The 26,183-nt window shown below is 39.7% G+C and overlaps 1 protein-coding gene across 2 annotated transcripts in view; it reads left to right on the top strand.

The window, feature by feature from the left end:
- iqsec1b (IQ motif and Sec7 domain ArfGEF 1b) overlaps nt 1-26,183 on the top strand; it is an 87,374-nt gene that overhangs the window by 5,764 nt on the left and 55,427 nt on the right. For both annotated transcript variants that reach the window (XM_055027065.1, XM_055027067.1), the window contains exons 2-3: nt 5,898-6,005; nt 13,291-13,341. In XM_055027065.1, coding sequence (XP_054883040.1) covers nt 5,898-6,005; nt 13,291-13,341 — 159 coding nt within the window. The remainder of the gene's footprint in view (nt 1-5,897; nt 6,006-13,290; nt 13,342-26,183) is intronic.

Raw genomic sequence — 26,183 nt, 5'->3', positions numbered from 1 at the left:
CATTAAATGTACATTCAGAACTCAGCCATTTTTCATACACACACCACGCACGCACACACACGGTGAGAGACAATAAATCCCACGTTTCATTGGTTCAACTCCGAGCTAAGACATTAAGCTGTTGAACAGGTCATCTTATCTGTTAATGTTGGCATATATTCAACATGGCCTTTTAGACTGCTATCATGTTGTGCTGCTGTTTTGAATAGTGTGTGTGTGTGTGTGTTTGGAGGGGTGGGGGGGGGTGCGTGTGTGCGTGTAAGGGGATGAAATGCGTAAGATGTATTGCGTCTCTGTCTTGTCTAAGTTTTTGTTTCACAATCTGAGAATGGAGAGTTTAATGCCCAACAGTAAACTAGTCAAATAATGTTTATCTGAACTTTACAGAAAGTAAGTTGAGCCGCCATCAGTTGAAGCTACTTTGAGCATTTGGCATGCCGAGTTGAGTGAATCATTAAGAGTGCAGCCTGAGTGTCCACATATTGTAATAAAAATGGATAAATGTTATCGGATCTTTGCAAGTAAATTTAAAAGGGAAGGGGGTGTAACGTAAAATATATATTTTTTTAGATTTCCATCATGTTATAATGTTATTCCCGCATCAAAAACATTGATTCTTTAATGCATGTTTGTGATTATCTGGATTTTGTCTCTCACAGTTGAAGTGTACATAATATTGTTCCACATAGTGGCCAAGGAGAAAGTAGCTACTATTATCATGTTGCATGGTGGTTGATTTGTGGACCCAAACTGAGAGAGGTAGAGGCTGCTTGTGGATGAAGAAAATTTCAGTTAAAAAAATGACAAAAACCACAGGGAACAAGGGAGCCAGAGTCGAACAAAAAACGAACAAATCTATCAGAATGTCTGAATCTAAGAAACTAAACTGGAGTTCTAAGAAATAAGTAGACACAAGAAATTAACAGTAAACTATGAAGGGCTGAATTAAAGTAAAACAGCTATGACTGATCTTGTTTATTCCCCAATACAGAATAAACAAACCCAAAAATAAGCCAGGAGATGACAATTATTGTACCTGGTTTCAATTATTTAGAGTTCAATCAATAAATGATTTAACTGTGAACTTCATCAAATCCATCAGTTAAAAATTACAATGCAAAAAAAATGTTACAACCATCAAATAGCAGATAGGCTAATAAGCTTTAATTTGCATGAGTGTAAGGTCGTGTAGCTGCTGTTTATGCTGCTGTTTGGGAGGAACTCTGAGTCACTGCCAGGTTGCATCACGAATGCCTCATAGAACATGATCCTTTGCAAACTAATTAGGCAGAATGTTGACCTGAACAATATGAAAATGCATTCAAGATCCTTCTTATCTCTGAATCTGCTCAAGGTTTACCAGCCGGTGTCAGTTCATGTTCCGGTATGATCAACGAAGCGTCGCCTGGGGAAAGGCATTTATAGACTTTCTAAAAATTCCTCCGTCAGATGCTAAGAAGCAACTGTCATAAGAACGCTTGTTTTCATCATTTAAGGATTTGTAATTTGCGCTTTCTAAAATAGCCAGCGACAAAAGCCTCGATTCTATCAAACATCTGCAGCTTCATCTGCTCCTGTTTGTCACTTCCGCCGTGCTGCCTTTACCCAGCTGCGTCTTTATCTCTCCCAAAAACCTGGAGTGCAGAGCTCTTTCCCAGCTCCTTTGTAGGTGAAGAGATTCTCATTATCCGGATAATGAGAGCCGCGTGCCGGCGACAAGCTCCTGACAAATAAAACGTTACTGTAAAAAAAAAAAAAAGAATAATTTTATGGCTACCAAATCGCTGTGACTCATCTCCCTCACTGTTGCTCCGGTGCAACCATGCTGAGATTGGGCTGGACTGAATATGATGGGGTCAGGACTTTTTCTGCTGTGTAAAGGATGCCATTTACTTTCTGTCGATTCATTCTTAGATGAAACTGATGCATAACCAAATGGTGAAACTTAACAACTTTATGTCCGAAGGATGCAGTTGTCCTAAATTAGGCAGGACTCAGGATGGGATTCTCAGCATGAGGAGACTAAGTGAAATAAACATACTGTAGAACAAAATATTAAATATGATCAGGCAGAACGTTTTCCCCGCAAGCAGAAAAACAGCTATTATAGACAATTAATGCGAGTGCATAAATAAGAATGTCATCCCAGTTACTATTTCTGATTACCTAATATTCTGTACTAATGCAGTTATATAAATTTACAGACAAACATTTAATGTTATCTTTGTTCATTTTGATGATTCCGTTTAAAAAAAGTTTTTTTTTTATTTGTAATTTATACTTTATAGTGATGTGATACTTGGTACCACCTGGATTTCCACTGTTTCCTGAAAAATTCAGAAAAAAGTGTTCCTGAACTTTTTCAGGAACATAAAATTTGTTCCTGAAGTGTGAGAAATTTGAACGAGTTGAGTACAAGGACCTTTAAAAAAACTAAAAAATAAAAATAGCTGTAATATAACAAATCCTGCTCTTCTATTAAGATGCACAGAGCAGCGCCAAAGCTTTCCCCATTTGCCACGCTTAGTGGTTCTTAGGATTATAAATTGCAGCAGGATTGTGCAACAGGAATGTTTTTGGTTTCATTTTCTTGGCCTGCTGCCACCGCCGACCTGCTTGTGCTCATAATCCATCATCATCCGGATTGAGGCAGGATATGAAGGACCAACGAGGCACGTCACCGGAACCTCTGCTAACGTCAGGACGGAGAGCCGGGACATCTACTTCCTGGAATCTTTGACATCTGCTCACAGATGTGCTGCCCGGGCTGTTGAAGCGTTCGCTGTTCTGTGTTGTGTTTTTAATCCGTGCAGGGCAGAGCGACTGCTGTCACCAGCCTGAACCGCCATGAACTTATAAGCACAGGACACTGGTCTAGATTTAGGCCCTCGCTGTCTAAGGGAGGGGATTATGGTGGCACCAAGGTTATGGTTATGTAACGCTTCAGCTATGTTAATATCAAACCAAATCCTGCTAAAATGACTTTTACTATTGAATGCTGCAATGATTTCTAGCCAGTTAAGAAAGCAAAGTGCATGAAAGAGTTTTAACTTCATAAACTTGAAAAGTTGATTTTTAAGACATAATATAATAAGAATAACTAGTTACGTTTACTCAGTTACATTTACTTGAGTAACTAAAATGTACTTTTAGGAGTATTTTTGCTACGATGTACTCATTTGAGTAATTTTATTACGAATTATCTCTGCTCCTACTTGAGCAACATTTCTGGATTCTCTACCCAATGAATGAAGAACAAACGTGTTTCAACCAAAAAAATTCACCACACAGACACACACAGCTGCAGTTTTTGTTAAAGTTTATTTTTAAAAAAAGGTTATCTGGAAAAATGTTTCTTTTGCCTAATTTTATTTTGTAATTGTGATATTTATGTGAATTATTTTCACTCATTTTATGTTTTGGTCTGTCTTATTAAGTAGTTTTTTAAATATTCTCTTAATATTCATCATCTCAAATGATACTTGTACAGTTTTTATCCAGTAATGTCTTTGTGCTCCCTGTGCTAGTCACTCTTCTGCTGATGTTTGTTATTGCTGTTTTTTTTTTTTTTAAGCTGTGTGTGTGGGAGGGCAGATAAAATGCTTCCCACATCCATATTTTTGCCCAGAGGTTATAGAGGTTAGCCTGTGTGGTTGCAGCTGCAATCATGTCATTTTGGCAGCGAAAGAACAAACAAATATTTTCTCATTTACTTCCCGCAGAATTGTAAAGCTCTCAGATGAATCCAGCTTAGAAAATATTTAGAAAATAAATGGTTTCAGTGTCCAAAAGGATGTTTTTTTTTTTCGTTTTCTTTTTTAATGCCTTAATCATGATCAGATTTTAATACCTGTGGTCAAACTGTTTAAGTTGTCATCAACTGCACTGCTGCTGGAGGATGTCCTGATTTGACCCCAGTCCAATACTTGATAAAACCTGTCATCAGCAGCTGTTGGCTACGTCTGGCTTTCCTGAAGAAAATCAGGAAACAGATTATGAAGAATGCCATGATCCCTTGTTGCTCAGGCATCAAGAGACATGGCAGCAACATCTGTTGCAAGATATGCCACTGAAAAAGATAAATTACCGTACAATTAGTTGTAGATCTTTGGCATGCAGTAGTGTTAGGATCTTTGTTTTGTGGTTTTGGTTCCATTATAATTTTGTGTGTGTTTCTTATTTTGGTTAGATCACCTTGTTCTTGTTTTTATCCAGTAATGTCTTTGTGCTCCTTGTGCTAGTCACCCTTCTACTAATGTTTGTTATTGCTGTTTTTTTTGTTTTATTTTCATTAGTTCTGTCCTTTCTTATTGATTCTAGTTTATTACGTTTATTTTTTGTGTCTAGTTATTTTTAAGTTACTCTAGTTTTATTATGTTAGCTTTACTGTTAGATTCATCTCGTCGCCCCCTGAGCCACTTGCTCTCTCCCCTCACACCTGAAACCAATTAGTACTTGACTGTCAACATCCCAGTACTTGAGCACCTCTTTCTCTGTCACCCCTTGCTGGTTCCTCCTGTCACTCCTGTATCTCCCCGCTGGTTTCTTCCCCATGGATTTTTGTTATTTTTATTTAAAATCATATATTTTTTGTTTGTGTTTCTTCCTTGGCTCCCTGTGATTTTTGTATGCTTGTTCTGCAAAACTCAAGTCATCTTTGGTGTCCGGGAGTTTCCTTTCTTTGCCCGTCGCTTCGTGCGCCATGCAAACTGAAGCTGAGATCATACTGGCATGTTTGAAAGGTTTGTGTGTCTTATCTTTGTTGATCTGCCTCTGGAGGATAAGCAGTGGTGCACAGCAGAGCGGCTGAGCTGATCCCAAAGCCCTTCTGCAACACCAGTTCCACGACATGGTGCTCTAAGGTGTGATTAGATCCAAGAATCTTTGACTTTATCTCACTGATGAGCAGCTTTTCCTCCATAAATAGTTACGTCCTATTCTAAACAACTGATGCCGATGAAAGATCTTCCGCTCTTCCAGCCAATAACAGACAGAAATGGATGGTTTTGTATAAAGCACCATTGGTTAGTTGTATCCTGTCAGCATGACTGTGGAAACCACTGCTTTATTGTGGATTAATGTTTGACTTTATCTGATCAAAACCCCTAAAAAAAATTTAATCGTTCAAAAGAAACTTGCTTATCCAGTGCAAGTTTCAGATCTGGAACTCCTCGGTCTGCCTGATGCAGGGTCTATGACTAGTATCTTGCTTTCTAGTTTTTGTCCTCCGTTTTACCAAAGGAAGGGGTTACAGTGACGGTTTTCTGACCATTGAAAGGAGCATTGTAGTTTCAAAGCCATTGCAGTCCTACTTGTTCTGTAAACAGCCTGGCAGAATATTTGATATTACCTTGCAGACAAGTCTCAGGAATTGCATGTATGTCAGCAACCAACATGTATTCTGTGTGTTGGTTGCTGACTTATTTGGAACTTCTTCAATGGTTACTAATACAGCCCAGGGTATTTGTAACTCTACAACTGGTTTGAAAAATTATCAAAAATGTCCTATTTTCTTAAAATTTAGATGACTGCTGGTCAGGAAAGATCTCTGTATCACAGTGATACATTCTGACGGTTTCTCATCTTCCTGCTCCACTTCTCTCTCTCTCTTTCTCTCTCTTACTGCTTGCTAGTTCCTGATTGCGTTGACCATCCTGGCTGACTCAACGTGTTGTGATAATGCACATATGAAAGCCCCCACTCATGATTTGAAGCTGTTAAAATGCTGCAGGCAGCAGATTGAAGTAATTTTTCTCTGCTGAGTGGGAGTCAGCGCACTGCCCTCCTCAGGATCGACCTCCTTGTGGCTCCTGCTGGACCAGAATGTAACTAGAATGTCAGGTTACATTCTGACAGATTTTGCTGTTTTCTTATGTTTTGCTCTCTTTCTGTTGCAGACGACATGCCTCATTGCCTGCGCGGGTCTTTGAGATCCACCAGAACGTCTTTGACCCCCTATGTAGAACAAGTTACCCCTGCCTGAAATGGAAGTCTGCATCCTTTGGGTAAATTCAAGATTTTCTTTTTATTTTACTCACTTTCTTGACCAGAGGCGTGAAACTCATTTTCATTTTGGGACTCATCTAAAATCTGAATGTTCTTAAAGGGCCTGTTGTGCCAGAATATATTGATAAAACCAATTAAGCTGTTAAAATACCAATAAATAGCTGTTCCGACAAGATTTTGTGATTGTTTTAGTGTTTTCTTTGTTTGTTTGTTTTTTATTTTTTGCTGAATATTTAGAAATGTTTGTAAGGAATTTTTACAATATTGGTGCTGATGCATGATGTTAAATGTGACTCTTTAACACTCACCATATCAGTTACAGATTCAATGTTTTTGACCAATTTTGAGAAAATTTGCAGTAAAATCAGAACAAAAAGAGGAAATTTGTTTTTGTGTGAATTTGTGAAAATCCAGAAACACGTATTGATGTAATTTGGAGTCTGGAGAGCCTCATAAAAAGCTACGGCGGGCCAGATTTGGCCCCCGTGCCTTGAGTTTGACACCTGTGTTCTAGACTATTTCAGTTTTCTACAAGTGCAAGTTTTTATGCTTTAGTTCTAGTTTGCAACCATTTAATGGGATTTTAAGCCATTTTTCTAGTATAACACTGTCTTTTAAAGTATTCTTACTATTTTGTTTTGTCACATTAAAACCACAAACTTCAAAGTATTCAGTTAGGATGTGATAGACAAACATTAAACAATGCATAAAGTGGACGGTTAATGAACAACACTTGTCAAAGTTATCTTCAAAGAAAAACCAACAAACAGCAGCGTGCTTTTTTAAAAATTTTATTAAGCCCTTACTCAACTCTTTTCAGAAGTTACCTACTTCCTAAATAGCATCCATCTGTATGTAATAAAATCTAAGCGTAAATGCAGCTGTTCCGTTACCGGCCTCAGAGGTTTATTAGAGAACAAACTGCATCATGAAAACTAAGGAACACAGCAGATAAGCCAAGGAGAAAGTTGCGGAGAAGATTAGAGCATCTGGCTCTCTTTATGAAGAAGCAAATTTGAACTGCAATAGTGCAGCTGTGAGAGTCTCCTCAAGACTGCTGAGCAGAGTTATATCCAGGACGTTTTTTTAAGGGTCTCACATAGTGCTGTGAGGTTCTGTCGTTTTAAAAATGCTGCACATATCAAACATGACATAAAGTGACTTGACTTTGCAATTAGACCTGTTAAAAATGGCCTCTATCCCTTTAAGAAGCTCCTGTTCTGTCCAACGCTCCGCCTGTACAGCGTCGTTGCAACGTTTCTCATTGTGCTGTTAGCAGGCTCAGGAGAGCAGTTCCACTCCTGTCAGACGTGCAGCTCCACCAGGTGTCTGCTAAATGCTGTTGCCACTAGTCTGGTGGAGCTGAGTGGGGATGAGGAGACTGAAGAGCCAATGGAGGTGCTTGGTGGAAATAGACAGAACTTTGTGAGAGCAGCGCCGTATAGATTCAAGAATTTCTGAAACATAAATTTAACAGAGACAAATTTGAGGCATGCCAGTAAATAGTCTTATACGTCTCAAAAATGTCCTGCCTGAGACACGTCTGCTAGTTTAGCGGACGGAGTTCAACAGTTTTTGTAAACTTCAGGAAGATGTATATTCCTGAAGGCCCTTCAAGGACCTCCATATACATATGGATGCTGTTGAAGCAGGTGCATCCCTTCATAAACGACTCCAAACAGTATTTTAGAGGATTACCACGTCGCCGAGTATTCTAACCTCAAATCAAAGCGACCTTCTTTTATTGTGCAAACTCTCTGATTTGTGCCATTGGGGCAGCATAAAAATCAGATATAAAATCAGAGGTTATTTGTTCAATAATTAATGCCTCTCGCTACTGTCTGCCGTCGGAGGGGGGAAGGTCAGGTCTTTACACACTCAGCTTGTGCTTGACTGGCTGCGGCGTTGCATAGGCTTCACTGAACTTCGGTCAGAGGTTCACAGACAATTTGCACTCTGTTCTGGGCTTTGATGTCCATGCTCATGTGAGTGTTGCAGAGGATGTCTGCTCTGTGTCCAAAGCGATCAGTGATGGGTTTTTAGAAGAGGGGTAGGGTTGAGAGGTGTTTCTGAAACGGCTCCACTCCCACCCCTCAGCACACGCCTCCCTCCCACTGCTGCTGGCGCCCAATCATCAAGGCGACTGCTGCACTGTGAGATACTGTTAGTTCCTGACACGGGAGCAATTTAACACATCACAGCACAATCTGAATTAAAGTAAAATTCAATTTCTAACTATGAACAGGACTGAGTAGAAAACGTGACACTATGCTGACCCTTACCCAAAATAACCTTTCCCACATTACTAAGAAGTTTTTTTTGGGTGTAATTTAAAAAAAAACTACTTTTGGGTACTTTCAGTGCCTGTATGTTTCGTCTACTTGGACCGGGTCCGTCCTTTATACCTACAGTATCGTCCTTTATTTGGATCGAAATTCCTTCCTATTAACAAACTCAGAAATCACAACAAAACAGATTCTCCTAATAAAGCCATCGTTATGTCCGGATAGTTTATGAATGATCTAATCACCAGTAATTGAAGTAATTCTGTACTCTACAGATAAAACTTATCTGATTTATCAGGCTCTGACCAGATGTGGGCAGAGTACCCCAACATCGTTCAGAAATTTGCTTTTCACAAAGACAGAAGGGCAAAATTTGTGTTAAAATAAAACACTACATGACATTATTATGTTACTTCAGCTGTTTTCAGTCATGTAGGCACGCTGGTGTATTTACATGTACTTTGGAGTTGTAGCGCCCCCTGGAGAAAACTACACCCAATGCCGCTGACGGTTCTATTTTTGTCCTGCAAACATAATGTATACTCTAGAGGTGATAGACCATCCCACTCTTCAAACTGCTTGTGGATATTATCCATTCAAAAACATTATGGATAATTAATATAAGTATGCAAAAATAATCCCGTCTTCAAACAAGAAGCTGAAAAGATATTTGAATAATGATGATGTAATCCCAGCAACATTGTGCACTGCGGTCAAGGCATTCCTGAGGGGTTATATAATATCGGAAACAGCTTTTGCTAATAAGATAAAAGCTCATGGACTCTTTGACCTGCGGAACAAACTTTTGAATTTACAACATGGCAAAACACGGAGACTCACAATTACTTTTACAAATGAGGCAATTAAAACAGGAAATTGATCCAGTGAGGAACAAGAGGAATAAAACTTTGATTTTTATTAGAAGAAGTTCGTGGAGGCGGGTTCTGAGGCCTCCAGGATCCTGGAGGCGAAAACACCAGTCAGATGCCACTGTTTACAAGATAAAAGACCCCATTACCAAGAAAGTCACATTTGATTTAAAATTAATAGAAAAAAAAATGAAAAAAAATGTGTCAACCCCTATGTGAGCTACACCACGATGTTTGGTGCAGATAATAACCAGCTGGATCTCCCATCTCTGGGTAGATAGCATAATGAGAAACTGATTGAAGCAATCCCATCCCTGGAAATAGACTTATCTCCTTTTTAAAACCAAGTGAAACCCCAGGACCTGATGGGTTCCCGGAGGAATGGAACAAGTCATGTAGGGAACAACTAACGTCAATGATGGCTAATTCCTTTAACTTTGTTTTAACCCCATCTTGGAGAGAGGCCTCTATTTCTGTGGGGGGAAGGGTTTGACGAAAAGTGGGTCTTACAGAGGAAATGGTGTTTTGAACCAGGATTATAAAACATATGCTACTGTTCTGGCTAAAAGGATGGGGGAAATATTACCCCTTTTTGACCAATGAAGATTAACCTGGGTTTATTTCAGGTAGGCGAACCCGAGATAATGTCTGTACAATAGAACAAGAAGAAAACCAACAGCTATATTGCTAATTTGGATGCAGCGAAAGCCTTTGATTCTGTGAGCTGGGAAAAAAAACCTGATAGATATGTCCTGAAAATCATGTCGATGGCAAAAAAGAAAGCTGTAACTACGGTAACTAAGCGATGGCTTGACAGAGACCCTCCTACTATCAAACAGTGGATGGGTTTTGTTAATAATATTCAGAGCATGGAGCATTTGACCTTTCAATTCTTTAACAAGAAGAAAAGGGGATGGCTTTCTGGAAAAAAGGGATACACACCGTATGGTAAGAGGTGACAACATGCAATTACTTTGACATTCTTCTGCTGCCTGGTTTTGTTATTCATGGTTTTTTAGATATCTTGCTTAACCCCAAAATGTTCTCCTATATGCATTTGTACTCCCTTTTCAATTATTGGTTTTTACTTATGTGTTTTATAATTTTAAATGTTCTGATGAGGAAAAAAAGTAAAATAGTGACAAAGAAAACCTCAATTTAGAAATATTACCTACAACAGTGGTTGTAAGAGTTCGTCCCTCGTTTGGTGGGTGGCCGGTTCGATTCCCACTCTGTCCACCTTTGTCGTTGTGTCCTCGGGAAAGACTTTTCACCCACCTTGCTGTTGTGAAGCTCTTAGCGGTCCTCTGAACTTCATAAAGCACGACCCAAGTACAAGCCATTAATCATAAAGTGTCATGATGTGCGTTGTTAATGGAGCTGCAAAAGTGCTGCAAAAAGGTGAAGAGCAAAAGGCTTACAGAAATCACAAGAAGACGAGGAATCCAAAGAAGAAGACAAACCATAAATCCGGGAGGAAGGGATGGCATGGAACGGACTGGAAAAATAACCAGAGTAGACGAGAGAAACCGGCAAGGAGTGTCTGACAATAAGGAGCTTAAGTAGTGGGAGATTGAATGCTGGACAAAAGACCTGGGCAGATTAGCTAACTGATTGCAGGTGTGAGTGAAGAGAGAGGAAGTGTCACAGGGAGTGAGGGAGAGCACAGAAAAACACAAGAAATAAACCTGAATCAGTAAGAAAGAACTGAATTGAAGAGCAGGAATAAGATTGATCTAATCAAAAGAAGGAACTAACAAAATAACAACGAACCTAGAATGAAAGCAAATTCCAAAACAACTCAACAACCCGGGCATGCCAACATAAACTGGTTGTGCTTTAATAGAAAGATAATTTGTTGTAGTAATTTGTACATGCTATATTGGTTTTACACAAACTTTCTTAACTTTTTATAAATGTGAAAGTTGCGTGGGGAGCACACCACTTTAACGCTCCCCTGTCTGTTCACTCGCGTTTGCGACTCGGCATTGTTGACCTTATGGGTTGCATACATATATACCCCACATATGTATATAGCAGCAGCAGATGTTTTAGGATTTTTGGGCATCAGCTTGTTGCTGTGCCGCCTCTGTGGAGGTTAGTCCATGCCATAGGGTGTGGAGAACGGGCTAGATCAGCTAGATTATCTAGTGCAGCTGTAATCAGCTAATCATTGCTCCCCACTACGCAGCATCATGTTTGCTGCTCTCACGCTCCACTGCACTCTGATTAGTCATGCATGCCTAATTCAGTTTGCTGGGTTCAGAAATGAATATACAAAAAAAATAACTAAGCTTAAGGAAAATATACAGATATAAAATATTTCCTGTTTACTATCAGCAATTGAAATGTCTTGTTCCATTTAACTGTTTATTTGTAAAACCTTGTCCATGTTCCTGGGTCTTCAAAATGTTTGACAGAACTTCTTAAAGTGTGACTGACTCAATAAAACGACAGACGTGGTTTAAAAAGGCGAATTATTGTGCTTTCATTCTGTGCACACAAAAGCTTTTAATAAAAAATACTTTTTGCAGCGTACTGTAAAGGCCACTGTTAATTAATCTGCAGTAACTCTGCCATTTGCTAGCGCCATCTTGTGATGTCATGAGGGTAAGTCAAAATGTAGCCTGTCACTGATATAGGACACCATCAAACACATCTGTCACAATAAACCGTGACAAACATAAACAGTGAGCCTATATTGTACTTATTCACCTATGTAATAAATGTAGTTTTAAGAGAGTTGGCAGAGTTAGATGCAGCTGTTAAGAGCTGCAGTGATATTTTTTTAAAATGTTTTTTTATATTGCTCTACTTGGAGATACTTATTTAAGGAAAATGTATTAATATTACTGTAATAAGAATTCCTCCAACTCCATTGCTTTCAACTTCATCTTTCTTTCATGGCCTCTCTGCTCTCCGGTGCGTTCCATGATGACGGCCAATACCACTGGCAAAATCCCCATTTAAATAAGCCGCTCCGCGCCACTGTTATATCTAGAACCAGTTGCCACAACACACCAACTTCAGTCATAGACTGAGTTCAACCAATAGAAACTTTGGAGCAACATAACTGGTCAGTTCCTGTACGTCTCCAGTCACTATATAGTGAAGAACTCATCAGTCTGAATGAGAAATGGAGAATGACTCATTTCCTTGAAGCCTTCCTTCATCATACCCCGTAGTTTCCATAGAGACCAGTGAACCAATCTCCTCTCCCTCACTCACTACACTGATCTGCTGTTGAGCGTGTCATGTCCAGTAAAATAGTTTACTGGACATGACACGCTCAAAAGTCCAGTACTTTCCTGGACTTTACATGTTCAGTAAACTACTTTACTTTACATGACAGTAACTGAGCCAACTGGCTGATTTTTGACCCAGTTGTGATGCAAATAAATATTTACTAATGCTTGAAGCATCACATACAGAGCTTGATAAAGACTTGGGCGTCAGTTGTTGAAGTCCAGAGGACCATAAATCGCTTCCCTTTACATACAGTCAGCCACACACACACACACACACACACACACACACACACACACACACACACACACACACACACACACACACACACACACACACACACACACACCCCACACCCCACACACACACAGCCATCCTGGGGCAGTCTGACAGAGGCCAGGCTGCCATGCACCAGCGCCACCTGCTGGGCCCTCTGACCACCACCAGCAGGCAAGGCAGCTGAAGTGTCTTCCACGATGACACAATAACAGAGAGACAATGGATCAAACCAGCAACCAGCCAATGACCGGACGAACTACCATCGTCTCCACCATCGGCTCTATGTCTTATTGATATGTTGCAGTAAAACTCCATATTCAACTGTCATTACAGGTTTCTGGATTCTGCTTACTGATAAACAGAAATAAAATGCAAAAAGACAGAACTGTTCATTTGCCATCTCATTAATAGTTTGAGATACGACCAAGTAGAGACTTGGTGCATAATATCCAACACTATGGACATTGTAGTTATTACTCTAATTCTTGTTACACTCTTTGCGATTGCGCTTTGATTGCCACAAAACAAATTACCTGTGAGGGACAATAAAATTGATCTCATGTGGTCAGATGGTGTGTAAGCTCTCTGCTCCCCTGTTTCTCCAGGCCGGACTCGGAGGAGCCCTCCGCCACGTCTCACAGACGCCACCGCCACTCGTGAGTACCTGTCACAAGGTTGCATTTTGACAGATTAGGGGTCAACTTTGAGAAAATGCATGGAGAAGATCAAAGACCCCAAAGTTATGAACGAAAAGCTTGAAACGATTTAGAACAGGGGAGTTGAGCAGACTTTCATTTTGGACCAGAATGTATTGATAAAACACATTAAACTGTTAAAATATTGATATAAAGCTGTTTCTTTCAGCATTCAGTGTTTCTTAAATTAAAATGAATTAAATCAGGCTGAAATAAGAAATAACTAGCAGGATAAAATAGAATTAAACTATAGTCATTAAAAAAGGCTCGACATGGACTCAGACAAACAAGGACCGAACTTAAGGTAACTAAAAAATAAACCTAGAAACAATATAAAGGATTGAAAAAAGGGAAAACAATAAGACAATTCTTATTACACTAGATACTTCAAATATAAATATCAAAAGGATCATGAAGGGATAAACTAAAGTGCACTAAAACATGAAGCTAATTAAAATTAAAAGCAAAACCAACCCAAAAACCCAGAGTCCTGACAGTGGGGGTCGTGGACTATAACCTAACATCAAATGAGGCTGAGGCAGCTCTCACTTAGCCTCAAAGTTTTGAGATGTTGCAGTAAAAATCAGAAAAAGAATGTGTGGATTTGCTGCTTTTGTGTGAATTTTGCATATTTGTGAAAAACTGGAGTGACTTATTGATGTAATATGAAGTCTGGAGGGCCACATGAGAAGCAAGGGGTGGTCACATTTGGCCCCTGGGCCTCAGGTTTGACATGTGATTTATAAACAGATATGTCTGTTTTCAGTGACCTGTAGTGTGAGACATGTTGTCAGAGAGAGGTCCTGTACAGTGCAGCCTTTCCCGTGTGTCCACGGTCGTGATTCTCTCTACATGTGATGCTTCCTGGGTGAAACCACAGAGTTAATGATCAACTTTGTTTGCGCAGGGCTGGTGATGTCACACCATCCTGTGAAGCTATTTTTGGAGCTGTGCATGATCATCACAGGCTTGTTCTTTTTGGGTTTGTTTTTTTTCTTTTAACCTCCCTTCCTATAATGCTGCTCAAACATTTAAACACATACCATACCAAGATGTTTCTTGAAGATTGTGGTTACGCTTCATTTGACGTTGACATAAACATGACATAACAGGAACATGAAGGGGTCTTCATGACGGTTTATGACTGCTGTCATGATGTGGCATCAGGTAAATGATGAGACTTTTAATACAAATTTGCATTAAATGCTGTGCTGAAAGTGTCAACTTTGCATTATGTGGAAAATAATGACATTTCAAAGCACACTTGCATTAAAGGTCAATTAAAAGTGTCATTATTTACCGACAGACTCTTCATGAAACAGTCATAGACATTGATGAAGACTCCTTCATGTTTCTGACAGGTTTCATGTCAGTCCTATGCTCACGCCTTCAATTAAAGTGTTACCAAAAGTTTCAGGCTACTTGAATAACTTCTTTGAAAAAAATTTACTTTTTGGAGTATGTTTACTACTCTGTACTTTTTGGTTTTACTTAAGTGATTTTCTGAGGTGGGGACTTTAGTCATTAAAATCAGGACTTGAATTGAAATAATGCTCAAAGACTCAGACTTGACTCTGACTTTCACACCATTGACTTGGGACTTGACTTGAAGCTGTTTGCTTGAAAAGACTTGATATTTCACTCAAAGTCTTAAAATTTAAAGCACATTATTTATAAAGTGGCCCCATTAATTAATTTCACTCATTTCATGTGAACAGGCGCAGACCGGCCCTCTTGTTTTTCCACTCTCCGTATGTACGGAGCTAAAGCTGTGTCGTAATTCACAAGCACACAGAACAAGATCCACACTTGTATTTTTGATGCAGACACAAATACATCTTGATTTTCAAGCTTCTTTTACTTGAGAAAAAATATGCTGTAGTGCTACTTTTACCTGAGTGCAGTGTTTGGGTTCTCTGCCCACCTCTGGATGTCAGCATGCAGTGGCCAACATGCCAACAAACGCTCTACAAACACCCTGAAGTAATCTGCATTTAGGATCCTTTCTATGAACAGCTCACCAATTAGGTTCAAATAGCTGCTCATTACTTGGAAACAAAGACAGACAGTGATTGGTCGTGAAGAGCCGTGTGCAGACTGCACATTCATGTACCGTAGCCTAAGGAAACACATCACTGGTCCTGACAGCGGCCCAGCAGTTTAGTGTGCACCACTAGGTTCCGGATTGATTGAAATTGGGTGGGGGAGGTGAAAAATAAATAAAAATGTTTGTGCTGAGCAGTCTCACACAGCACATGCATACACTTCAGCATAGTTTTCCATCAAGCGCTATCATGAAGCTAAATCTACTGCTTGTGTCAGGCCTCATGCCTATGATGAACAGACCACTTAAATATTTAGCGAGTCTGCCTGGTTAAAGTTTAATGCCTGGCTCAGTGTGCGCCTTCACATCTTGAAGAATGTCTGCTTGTGTCAACAGCCTTTGTGCCAGGGTTTTAAAAAGTGACTCGATAATGAGCCAAATGTTAATGTAGTCCTCAACCCCGCTGCTCTCCACGTCCCAGCTTCGCCTCTGCGTTTGAGGCGGTACGAACGCCTCCGATTGCCCTCCTGGTTTCAGCTTTGACACGGACGAAGCCCACAGTCTGACAGGACGTCGCTGCTTTTGTCACATTTGCCAGTCATTACAAATAGTACGCAACAAAGAGAACGTTTAATTAATGTACGACGCTTGGCCTCGGCGTGGATCAGGCCTTTTAGTCGCCCCACTGCATGTTTATATTGAGCTGATCTAATTGCAGCGTTTCTTCAAGGGGAGCTCGGATCAGGGGATGAGAGATCAAAGTTTCCTCACATACTGTCAGAGTTGGGTACTGGGTTACATTTACTTGAATGATTGTTTTTGGAAAAAAAGGTACTTTACTTACTTCTACTTGTACTTGAGTAATTTCACGTATTTGAGGGCAATTTCTTGATTCTCGACTCACTGAATGAAGAACAAACATGTTTTAACCAACAATTCACCAGATACAGACACACAGCTACAGTTTTTGTTAAAGTTTCATAAGTTTTTTTGATTTTTTTTATTTTTTATTGAAAGAAACTGATTTGGGAAAAACAAAGTATTTTGCATGATTTTGGGTTTTTTTTGTTACTTATATGAATTATTGTCATTTTTGTCCTTTAAAACATGAACATTTCCTCTTCACTTAAATTTGATCAGCTACTTTTTGCTTTTAATTTCTAATTTTATTTTTACTGAAGTAAAAATATGATGAAGCAGTGCTACTCTTACACAAGTGCAACGTTTTGGCACCACGTCCACCTCTGCGTACCGTTACCTCTGCATTGAGGCGCATTGAACCAAACACATACTGTATGTAGTGGATGTTTAATAGAGTTTAGAACCTGACCTGAAAGCATCTGGTTGGTATTTGGGGTTCAGTTCAGACTTCTGTGGCGTGTAAGCTTACAAATTTGTGTTAATTTGCTTATCATCGTGTAACAAGGGGAGGAGGTGAGTTTACCCTAGTGAGAATAGAAAGGTGAAGAAGTTAATCTCACTGTAACAAGCGCAGCCACTGCCTGTGCACTCGACTCCTGTCTCATCAGTCACACATCCCAGGAGACTTGCACTTGACTCGCCCTGCGGTTACGACAAGCAATAAAATGGAGCTGGAAGACGTTAGACAAAAGCTAAAACTGAGGGAAAGTTTCAGAGGTCTGGAAATGTTTTAGCACGGTAGAAGTTTGAAATAACGTGTCAGGTCCCTGCGCAACAGACATTGCGTCCCAATGGGAAAAAAATTGTTTCACAAAGCTTCAAGGCAGATCATTTGCCTCGAGGAATTTTCATAATCAAGTAACCAAATCAGTAAGTGAATTGGTACAGCCCAAATTTATGTATTTTAAATTTGATCAGAAATTTCTTTTGGGTATGTTTCAAATTGATGGGCGTGGAGAGGGAGAGGAAAGTGAAGAAAGGTGGGAAAACACAAGGTTTTGGGTCAACAGTGGATCACTGATGTACTGCATCAAAATATGCTCTCCGGATTTTACTTTTTTTTTTTTTTTGCTTTGAAGTATGTATGTGCTGGAGGTAAATGGCAAATATACTACTGGCATAAAACAATATGATTGCCTTGAATCAGATTCTGCCTGTTATTACTCTGGTAGTTTAATGTTGCCTGTGTCTGGGTCTTGTGAAATGTGAAGATATTGTATCTTATTCATGGGTCTGTTTTGTATTGTCATTTTTTTTCTTGTTTTTTTTTGTGTGTGTTTTCTTCACTTTTTTTGTTCCATCAAGTTTTTTTGTTTGCAACAAACAATAAAAGCGGTTGGGTTTCATGCCACCTGCTTTTCATAAATAATGATTCAATCTAAACTTTATAATTTTTCTCATCTTTGCCTATGCGCAGAAATATTGGCAACAACTTTCTGGAAAAACTTTGGACATTTTCAACCTGTCTCGGTGAAGAGGTTTTTCATTATGTGTAAGATCATACCTCCTCTCAGCAGCTGATGTAAGAACACTGACCTAGTTCCTGTCTCCTTTCCACATTTTAGCTTACTCCTAAGTATGATTACTGGGGACGGTTCCGCGGTTAGCAGATTCTCATCTGCTGAAAAGTGGCTCGGCTGACATTTTGGCTTCACCTTTCATCTTGTTTGTAGCGTCACGTGTCCCTGCCTCTCAGTGCTTCTTCAAAGACCGTACGGGGGCTCAACCTGCCGAAGGCGTGAAAGAACAAGGCAGCGGTTCATTTGAGACCACGACTTATCTCAGAACTAACACTCCAGTAAGAATTAAAGACTATACACGGATTTTCTTTTTCTTTTCTTTTTTTTTTTTCTGGACAAACTGGGTTGAGCAACGCTGCTGGACGCAAATAATGTTAGCTGACTAGCTAATCCAGGCCAATGTGTCACTGTAAGTTTGTTGACAAGAATAGCAAGGCTACTAATTTTCTAGAGGTGGGCAATTATGGTTGCATTTACTGGAGTAACATTTTGGGGAGACAAATGGACTTATGAGAATAGTTTTAATGCACTGCACTTTTTACTTATGAACTAATCCTGCTCTTACTTACTACAGGATATCAGAGTCATGGTAGATAGAAAAAAGTGTAACATTCCACACAGACACAAAAATCCCATTGTCTGTCAGCAACAAAAACTCAGGAATTTTCTAGAAAACAACACATGGAAATTCCTAGAAAATTTCTGAGCTTCAGCTCAGTTCAGCTGTCTGAGACGGTATTTAGTTAACATTTTAAAATGTAAAGTATCGGATCTCCTCTTACAGAGAACATTAATATTACGCTGGAGGCTCAGCTGGCTCCACTCAGCCTCACAATGGCTACAATTATATGAGTCGGGGTCCCTTGGGGGTCCAGGAGACTCATGGGGCTTTTAGATCTGAGCACAGACATTCAATGGTGTTTTGTCTGATTTACTGACCTCAGCAAGTGGGTATATTGGTAACACAAGTGCTGACTGGTTATGAATCTACAGCAAAATAAATTAGAAAAAAAAGAAATTCTTGGTTTTTGTCTGTCAGGAACTGCAAGTAAAGCTTGTATATGACACTGTCAAGAGAAAGTAGTGAGGCCTTTAATGAACTCCTGGAGGGGTGGAAATGTCCCAGCTTGGATAATAAATGTGTTTCCATCTTAGGCTCTTTGAGAATGGCTTTTAAAGCTTTCCTTTTTCAAAACCTTTGCGAGATTTTGATACTACATGAAACAACTTGTTCCACGTGTTGGCTGAGACGTAAAGCTTGCTGTCAGGAAGGAAGAGGAGAATATCAAAAACTATAGTTGATCATGTTTGAGAAACTCTGGGGGCAAAAAACAACAAAAAGAAAAACAACAAAAATTCCCATGAACCTCTGATTGTTCCATAATCAAAACATCCATAAACAAAAAAGCCTAATACTGAAAGAGTCCATTTCAATGGCAAAATCTCGTTCTCGAAATTTCTATTTCGAGAACGATCATATAAATCAGGTTCATCTTATATTACTCTTCACGGATTTAAAAAAAAAATTGGATTGCTTTGGAGAGTGAGGGTTAGCCGTAGCAAATTCAAAAACTCACAATATGAATAAGAACATATGCGCTAATTAGCATTCAAGCTAGATTCCCCAGGCCCTTAATGAACAAATACACAGGGCAGCCATTGCTGTTACTGTTGGTGGATCTGAGTCAAACGGATCACCTTGTTCTTTCTTCATGGAGTTTGCCTGTTCTCTCTGAGCACGCCTGTGTTCCATGAAGGCTCTCCGGCTTTCTCCTTCAGTGCAGAACAAATCTTTTAAGTTACCTGCCTTTAGTTGAGACTGTCTCCACGCTCCGTTCTCTGCTCTGTGTTGAATTATGCCGCTCGCCCATTGACTGCCGCAGAGAGAGACACACCAGCCCCCCAGCAATCCTGCATGGACAAGCAGCTACAGATGGTACATGGAAGAATGGATAACATTTTTTAATATATATACAAATATATAGAAATAAATACATATAAGACAGGTTAATGTGGGAATGCTGGTCAGATCCAAGGCTGTTAAAAAGCCTCTGAATTTAACCGAAGCTCAGCTGGAGCGAAGCGCTCATCCTCCCCCAGGTGCCAAATGGGAGCCTGCAGTCATTAGCAAAATGTTTTTCCTTTCTTTTTTTTCTCCAGCTCATTCCATTCACCTCACAGCTGGGTGCTGGAGGAAAAAAAATCAATAGACGTAGTTGGGATCCATGTGCTGCTGGAGCTTCCTTAATAGTAATGCATTCTAAAGGCCAACACACGCCACCTGCGTCTGACGTTTTTCACGCTCCGATACTTTATTTATTTTTTGAAATGTATTTTTTCCTGACCCGCAGTCTCCGGATTCACGAGATCAAATATTCACAGGAGAGACTGTACCAGAAATCCCACCATGATAAACACAAGCCGGAGTGGCAGCAAAGCTGCACAAACAAAATTGTTGCACTGCAAAAGCACAAAGTATTGCCCAGTGATTTTAGTCTAGATTTTATGGCAAATATCTTAGTACATTTGAAATAAGATAAAACTCATTCCTTTTGACACGTGCACTTTGAATGCAGACCCTTGACATTTTGCAGTTTGCATTCTACATCAAAGCTGTTAGGGTTGTTTTTGTGTTTTAGTTATTTTATTCTAGCTCCATAATTGTGTTCCAAGGCAGATGTAATTTCATCTGCCTTCTATTTTCTTCTAGTTCAGTCATTTCTTAGTGATTCTACTTATGTTTATTTCTTGTGTCTAGTTATTTTAGTTGCTCTGGTTTTATTATGTTTAGTTTTGCTTAACTGTCGGATCCATTTCCTAGTGCCCGGTCTGCTCTCTCTTCCCCCTGGTGTCACATCCTCTCACTCTTCCTTCATACCTTCACACCTGAAATTAGTCAATCAGCTCAGATCCTTTGTTAAATCCCCTTATTTTTCTGTTGTTCCTGATTCCTTTGACATTTTTTTTGGTTCTCCTCTGGCTCCCTGTGCTCTCATGTTTTTTTGTGTGTTTTTTTACGATTTCTTTTTGTCCTCCCAACATCAAATTGTCACTATCTTCTTTGCTGCTCTGCATTTGGCTCCACTTTAATCCACACCTCATGACAAAAGGCCCACTCTCCTTTTCTTAAGCCAGTCAGCAAATGCTACAGAAACAGTCAGTGCCTCTTGCAGTTTTTCACGTTGTGTCCCAAGTGCACAAGCGCACGAGGTGCCGCGGCCGATTATTTCGACTCAGAGCAGGTCGGCCCGGCAGAGGTCTGCGCAGCATCTGATAAAGTGTAATGGATACAACCAACCGGGGGATTTGGGGGGGCGGCCTTTGTGTCTTTGTTGTGTCCCGGGCAGGCGCAGCTCAGACAGTCCTTGTCAGTGCGTCCGTTTGGACAATGGGAGCAGCTGTAAGTGGCTGCCGGTGGAGACAGCCAGCTCCTCTGTTCCCTCCTCAGAGGTGTTGAGCCACATGTTCCCCCAGCAGCAGCAGACAGAGAAACACGCGAGTGATTGACCGGATTCTGGAAAGTGCTCACCATCAACAAAGGCAGCGGAGAGATGCGGGTTCAAAGCCCCACCCACCCGCCTCCACGTGGCTCAGATACACAGGATGGTGCTGAGGAGGAGCCACATCATGTGGACGGTCTGACCTGGGATTCTTTTTGTGGCTGTGCTGTATTTGTAGGGGGAGGATGGGCCTTTTGAAGATCGGTGTTTCTTAATGTCAGAGACCATGTGGAAGTTCAAAGCTTTTTGTTTGGATTACTGGCAGTTCCTCTGTCTTCATCCTCTGCATGCTTTCTATAGAAGGTAAGGCGCTACGTAAACACGACTTTTTTTTTTTGTTTGTTTGTTTTTTTCACAAAATCCCACAGTTGTTACTGTTATGACTCCGTTCAATTTGCTCTATGTAAACACAAATATAAGTGATCACTTTAGAGTAATGATAGTCCAGGTCTAGTCCCCTGGTGAAGGGCTAAAGTGAGGACAAAGGTCCATGTGTCAGGGAGGTCAGCTGCTCTGAATGGGACATTTATTGTTGTGGTCAGTCTTCTACAGACACTGCATTCAGTCGGTTATTAGTGTGTGTTTCTGATCAATTGATTCACAAACACAAGGCCACGCATGCTCCTCGGCGTTGATGGCCCATTTACATCTGGATCTGTCTGTGCTCCATCAGATCAGATCAGATCAGATCAGAGATCACGTTGCTGCTTTTGAGGTTTATATGTTCAATGAGTCATAATTTCCTTCCTGGCACACATATTTCAATTAAATAATACACGTCTTTGCAAATAATAATATGAAACAATCCACAAAAATATTCATAACACTTTACTTTTTTAAGATTTACATCATGTTCTGACCAAAATTTAATGGATCAAAGCGACAAAAAGATGTGCCAAACTGTGAGATGGAAGTCAAATGATTAATGGAGTCAAGGAAAAAAAATGAAAATAATAATAAAAATAATACAGACCTTTGGGTACTTAAATAACTTAGAAACATCATAAAATGTAGGCGAAAACAAAATACAGAAAGTCTGCAAACCTGAAAAAAAAAAAAAAACCTAATCTGAGAAGTGTGGTGTCCATTAGTATTGATCCTTTTTTGAGTCAGCACTTTGTAACAGAACCTTTGGCTGCTTTTAGAGTTTGTCTCTACCAAAATTGTACATCTACATTTTGGCCTTTGTTCTTTGTGAAACGAGTCAGGCTCAATCAGAGTCGACAGAGAACATCTTTCAACACGAGTTTTCAAGTCCACAGTTTTTCAACTGAAACTGAAGTCTTTGACTTGGTGATTCAAACAGACATGCACTTTGATCCAAACGGTTCCATTGTATATCTGCCTGTATGTTTGTCTCTGTAGAACGGCGAGTAAACTGTTAAAAATTGATTTCTGTTTACTTTCTGACCGAAGCCTTACTGTGGTCAACTGGGCAAAATCAGCAACAGAGTTGGGAATGCTCAACACCAGAGGTGCTCAATACGTTGATCGCAATCGACCAGTTGATCTAGGAAAGGTTTTGAGTCGATCCCAGCATAGGTGGCATTATACCTACATGGGCCTATTTTACATTCAGACCATGTTTTAATCCTTTGATTATTTGATGATTTAAGAATGAGAAAACTGTAGTTTGATTCAAATGTACCAGGGGAGGCGATTTGTGTTTCTGCTGGTGGGTGCTCTGCATTTATGGGCCTGTTACCGGATTGGACATCACGTGACTATCTACTGTAGCGTCAACATTGCTTTGCACTGAGTCAGGAATATCCATGTCACGCAAACGCTCTAAAAAAGGGACACAGTGCTTTACTTTTAATTGTTAGCATTAAGCCGATAAGGTTTTTTTCTGAAAGTTCACCAAATGACAACAACACCAAATGACTCTTGTTTGTGGAAAGTCGAGATATAATAGTTGTCAAATAGGATAAGTAATATCATAAAGTATTTAACAAACTGTCACCTACAGTGGAAATTACCCGTAGGAAAACTTAAATTGTCCAATAAAAAAAAAAACATTTTAGTTCTCATTATTATCTTGACAGAAACCAAACTGTTTATAGATTTATATTGAGGGAGAATACACACTTTGCATGTCAAAGTATGGCCGATTTTCCTCAGCTTTAAATTAAGCCATACTTTATAGAAATCAGATGAAAAAAATAAGGTCACTATGACCATTTTTGTGACAGTCATGCTCATCCTGTACGGTTTTGTGGACATAAATCAATGCAATGGCGCCTGAAGGTGCACATCGCTAGCCATAGCGGCTAATAGTCGCTGTCCAATTCAGCAATACACATTGATTGCACTCACCATGATGGTAAGACTTGTTGGTCATTAATAAATCAATGAGAAGTATAGGTTGTGAATTTCCAACGCACCCACAGAACAGGCACATTTACCTGTACGGTGCAAATACAAAGCTTTTTAAAAATAAAGTAATAAACTAGAAATAACTTATTTCTAGTTTGGTTTTATGTGAATTTAGATCATAGCTGGTTTGTCCACCGATATGACCACTGCTGACAACGAAGTAGGAATTTTTACAACATAAGAAACAAAATGTATGTTTAACATAACAGTGTAGATGTAGGTTTGGTTCAATGTATGGACTCATTTACTTTTTTTTTTTTATTGCAGTAGGAGTAAATAGGAATGTTGAATAGGATTTTTTAAGGATTTTGTGCTGGTGTGTTGTTTTGTCTTGTGACCAGGCAGACAGTTGCTGTTGAGAGTAGATAAAGAGAGCACACTCTTTGTTCTTGCCAGACATTTCTAATCAAACAAGGGCAACATGGAATTATGCAAATGGTGACTGGAGCATCTGAATGGACGGATAATCTGTAAAACCCACCCCTTCCTCCACCATTCTCATGTGTTTGGGAGGATTACTTACACAGAACAATATTTCACTGTTTCCACTAAAAGGCCATTTCCTCTTTACTCCTGCACTGTGTCTTGGATGGATGAGGCCCATTTCTTCATGCAAAGTAGTGACAAAACCTATTATCACTCACATGTGCTGTTTTGACATGTCACCAAATTCGAGAACGTTAGACTCGGCTGTGTCCTTCAATGATACTAATTAAAGTTAGGTTTTTAACACATTTGGAGTTTTTCACATTTGGAAAAATGTGACAAAGAAATAGTAGATAGTAATTGCGCGCACATGGGAGCATGACTCCGCTACCTCCAGATTTGGAGGGACTTATAAACAACAGCACCTTATTCACAAGCTAACACACTTTGTAATATGTAAAGATTATTTGATTAAAACTGAAGAAAAATAAACAAAATGAAGCCGCAAAATACAGCAGTTCCCTTGAAGCTATAGTATATATACTCTCTGGTCATGAGTCTCCCAAACTCAAACAAGCTCAACCAACTCAAGATTTCCCCCTAAAATCTTGTTAAGCCCAGTGGTTGGGTGCTAAGGCAGTCATTCATCCAGCGGCCCGTCGTGTTTTTGAGTTAAAAAGGTGTTTAAAATTGGCAAGAAATTTGAAAATATCACTTGATAATTATGATATTGGAAGAATCAAATCTGAACACCAACTATAAAGTCTTTAAAAAATGCACTAAAAACATTTTTAATGAAGCAATACTTAGCCTGGTGGAGGCACAACAAAAGCCTGGTGGACCAACAGGCTTAAAATACACTGGGGAACAACTACTACTGTAGGACGAGGATTATATAAAAAAAATATTCTGTTTTATTTTAAATGACCTCAGGTGGGACAAAGAGATTACTCCAACTCTTAAATCCAATCCAACTCCAAAGTATCGATGTTCCAGAGTCCGGGTTGCTCATCGATCATGGCGGTCATGGCGGTCAGTGTCCCACCTGTAAACCTGAGAAGTAAAACGATGCTCATGCCCATTCTCTTCACATTGACAAAAAATATCAAAGAAACTAGGACCTTTTTTGTTTTACAACAGAGTGACAAATATTCATGGAGAAGGATAGGTGCATGGACCTCATATTTAAATAAAGGTAAGATTCATACACAATTGTCAGTTTTAACCAGAAATGAGGGGGTGTAGCCAAAGAAGAAAATCAAATGTGGCCTTGTACTGCATATGTATCTCGCCATCAAACTGCTGAGGGCACATACCCAGGGCTCACAAGAGGGATTGCAAAAACTAAAGTAGATCCAAGAAGAACACAATTTTTTTTTTTTAATGAAAATTTCCTGATAACAGTTCGAACCAGACTGAAGAGTCAGTAAGTTGAACGAGTGATTTTACTGCCATCGACTAACTCTCGCAGGACCAACCTTCAAAAGTGATTAAAAACCAGGAGCAGCTGCCTATACACGTGTTTTATGAGCAGAAGGATAACGATATTACTGAGGGGCAGGTGGTGGACCACTCGTTAATTAGTGGGAAGTACTGCTGCTGTCAGCGGTCTCCACACACAGCTCTGTGTTTTCTGGCCCTAATAAAAAGCCTTTTAATGTCTGATTAGCTTCTAATGTCACTGTATGGAAATGACTGTGCTTTGGGAATATGAGACCGGGAAAAAACAAGCTATGGGGGACTGGCTTTGAATAAATGATTGTTTTATTATACCTTTATTTAGCTTGGCAAAAAAAGGGAAAAAACCCTTAAGAATGAAAGATAAGTGAAAAGACAGAAACAGACAAGACAGAAACAGAGAGAAATAATAGATTGATGACAATGGAGATGATAGCAGTGAGTCCATAGGTTCCATGTTGTGTAGATTGCTCAAGCTTTACTTGTAAAAGTGTCTGTCTGATAGACTGTTCAGCTGAAGTAATAATGCCACTAGAGACAGATGCCCTTTTAGAAATT

Source organism: Poeciliopsis prolifica, unplaced genomic scaffold, assembly GCF_027474105.1.
Source record: "Poeciliopsis prolifica strain line A6 unplaced genomic scaffold, Auburn_PproV2 SCAFFOLD003, whole genome shotgun sequence".
Lineage (NCBI taxonomy): Eukaryota > Metazoa > Chordata > Actinopteri > Cyprinodontiformes > Poeciliidae > Poeciliopsis > Poeciliopsis prolifica.
The sequence above is the reverse complement of the archived record's forward strand: the minus strand, read 5'-3'. Positions and strand labels throughout refer to the sequence as shown.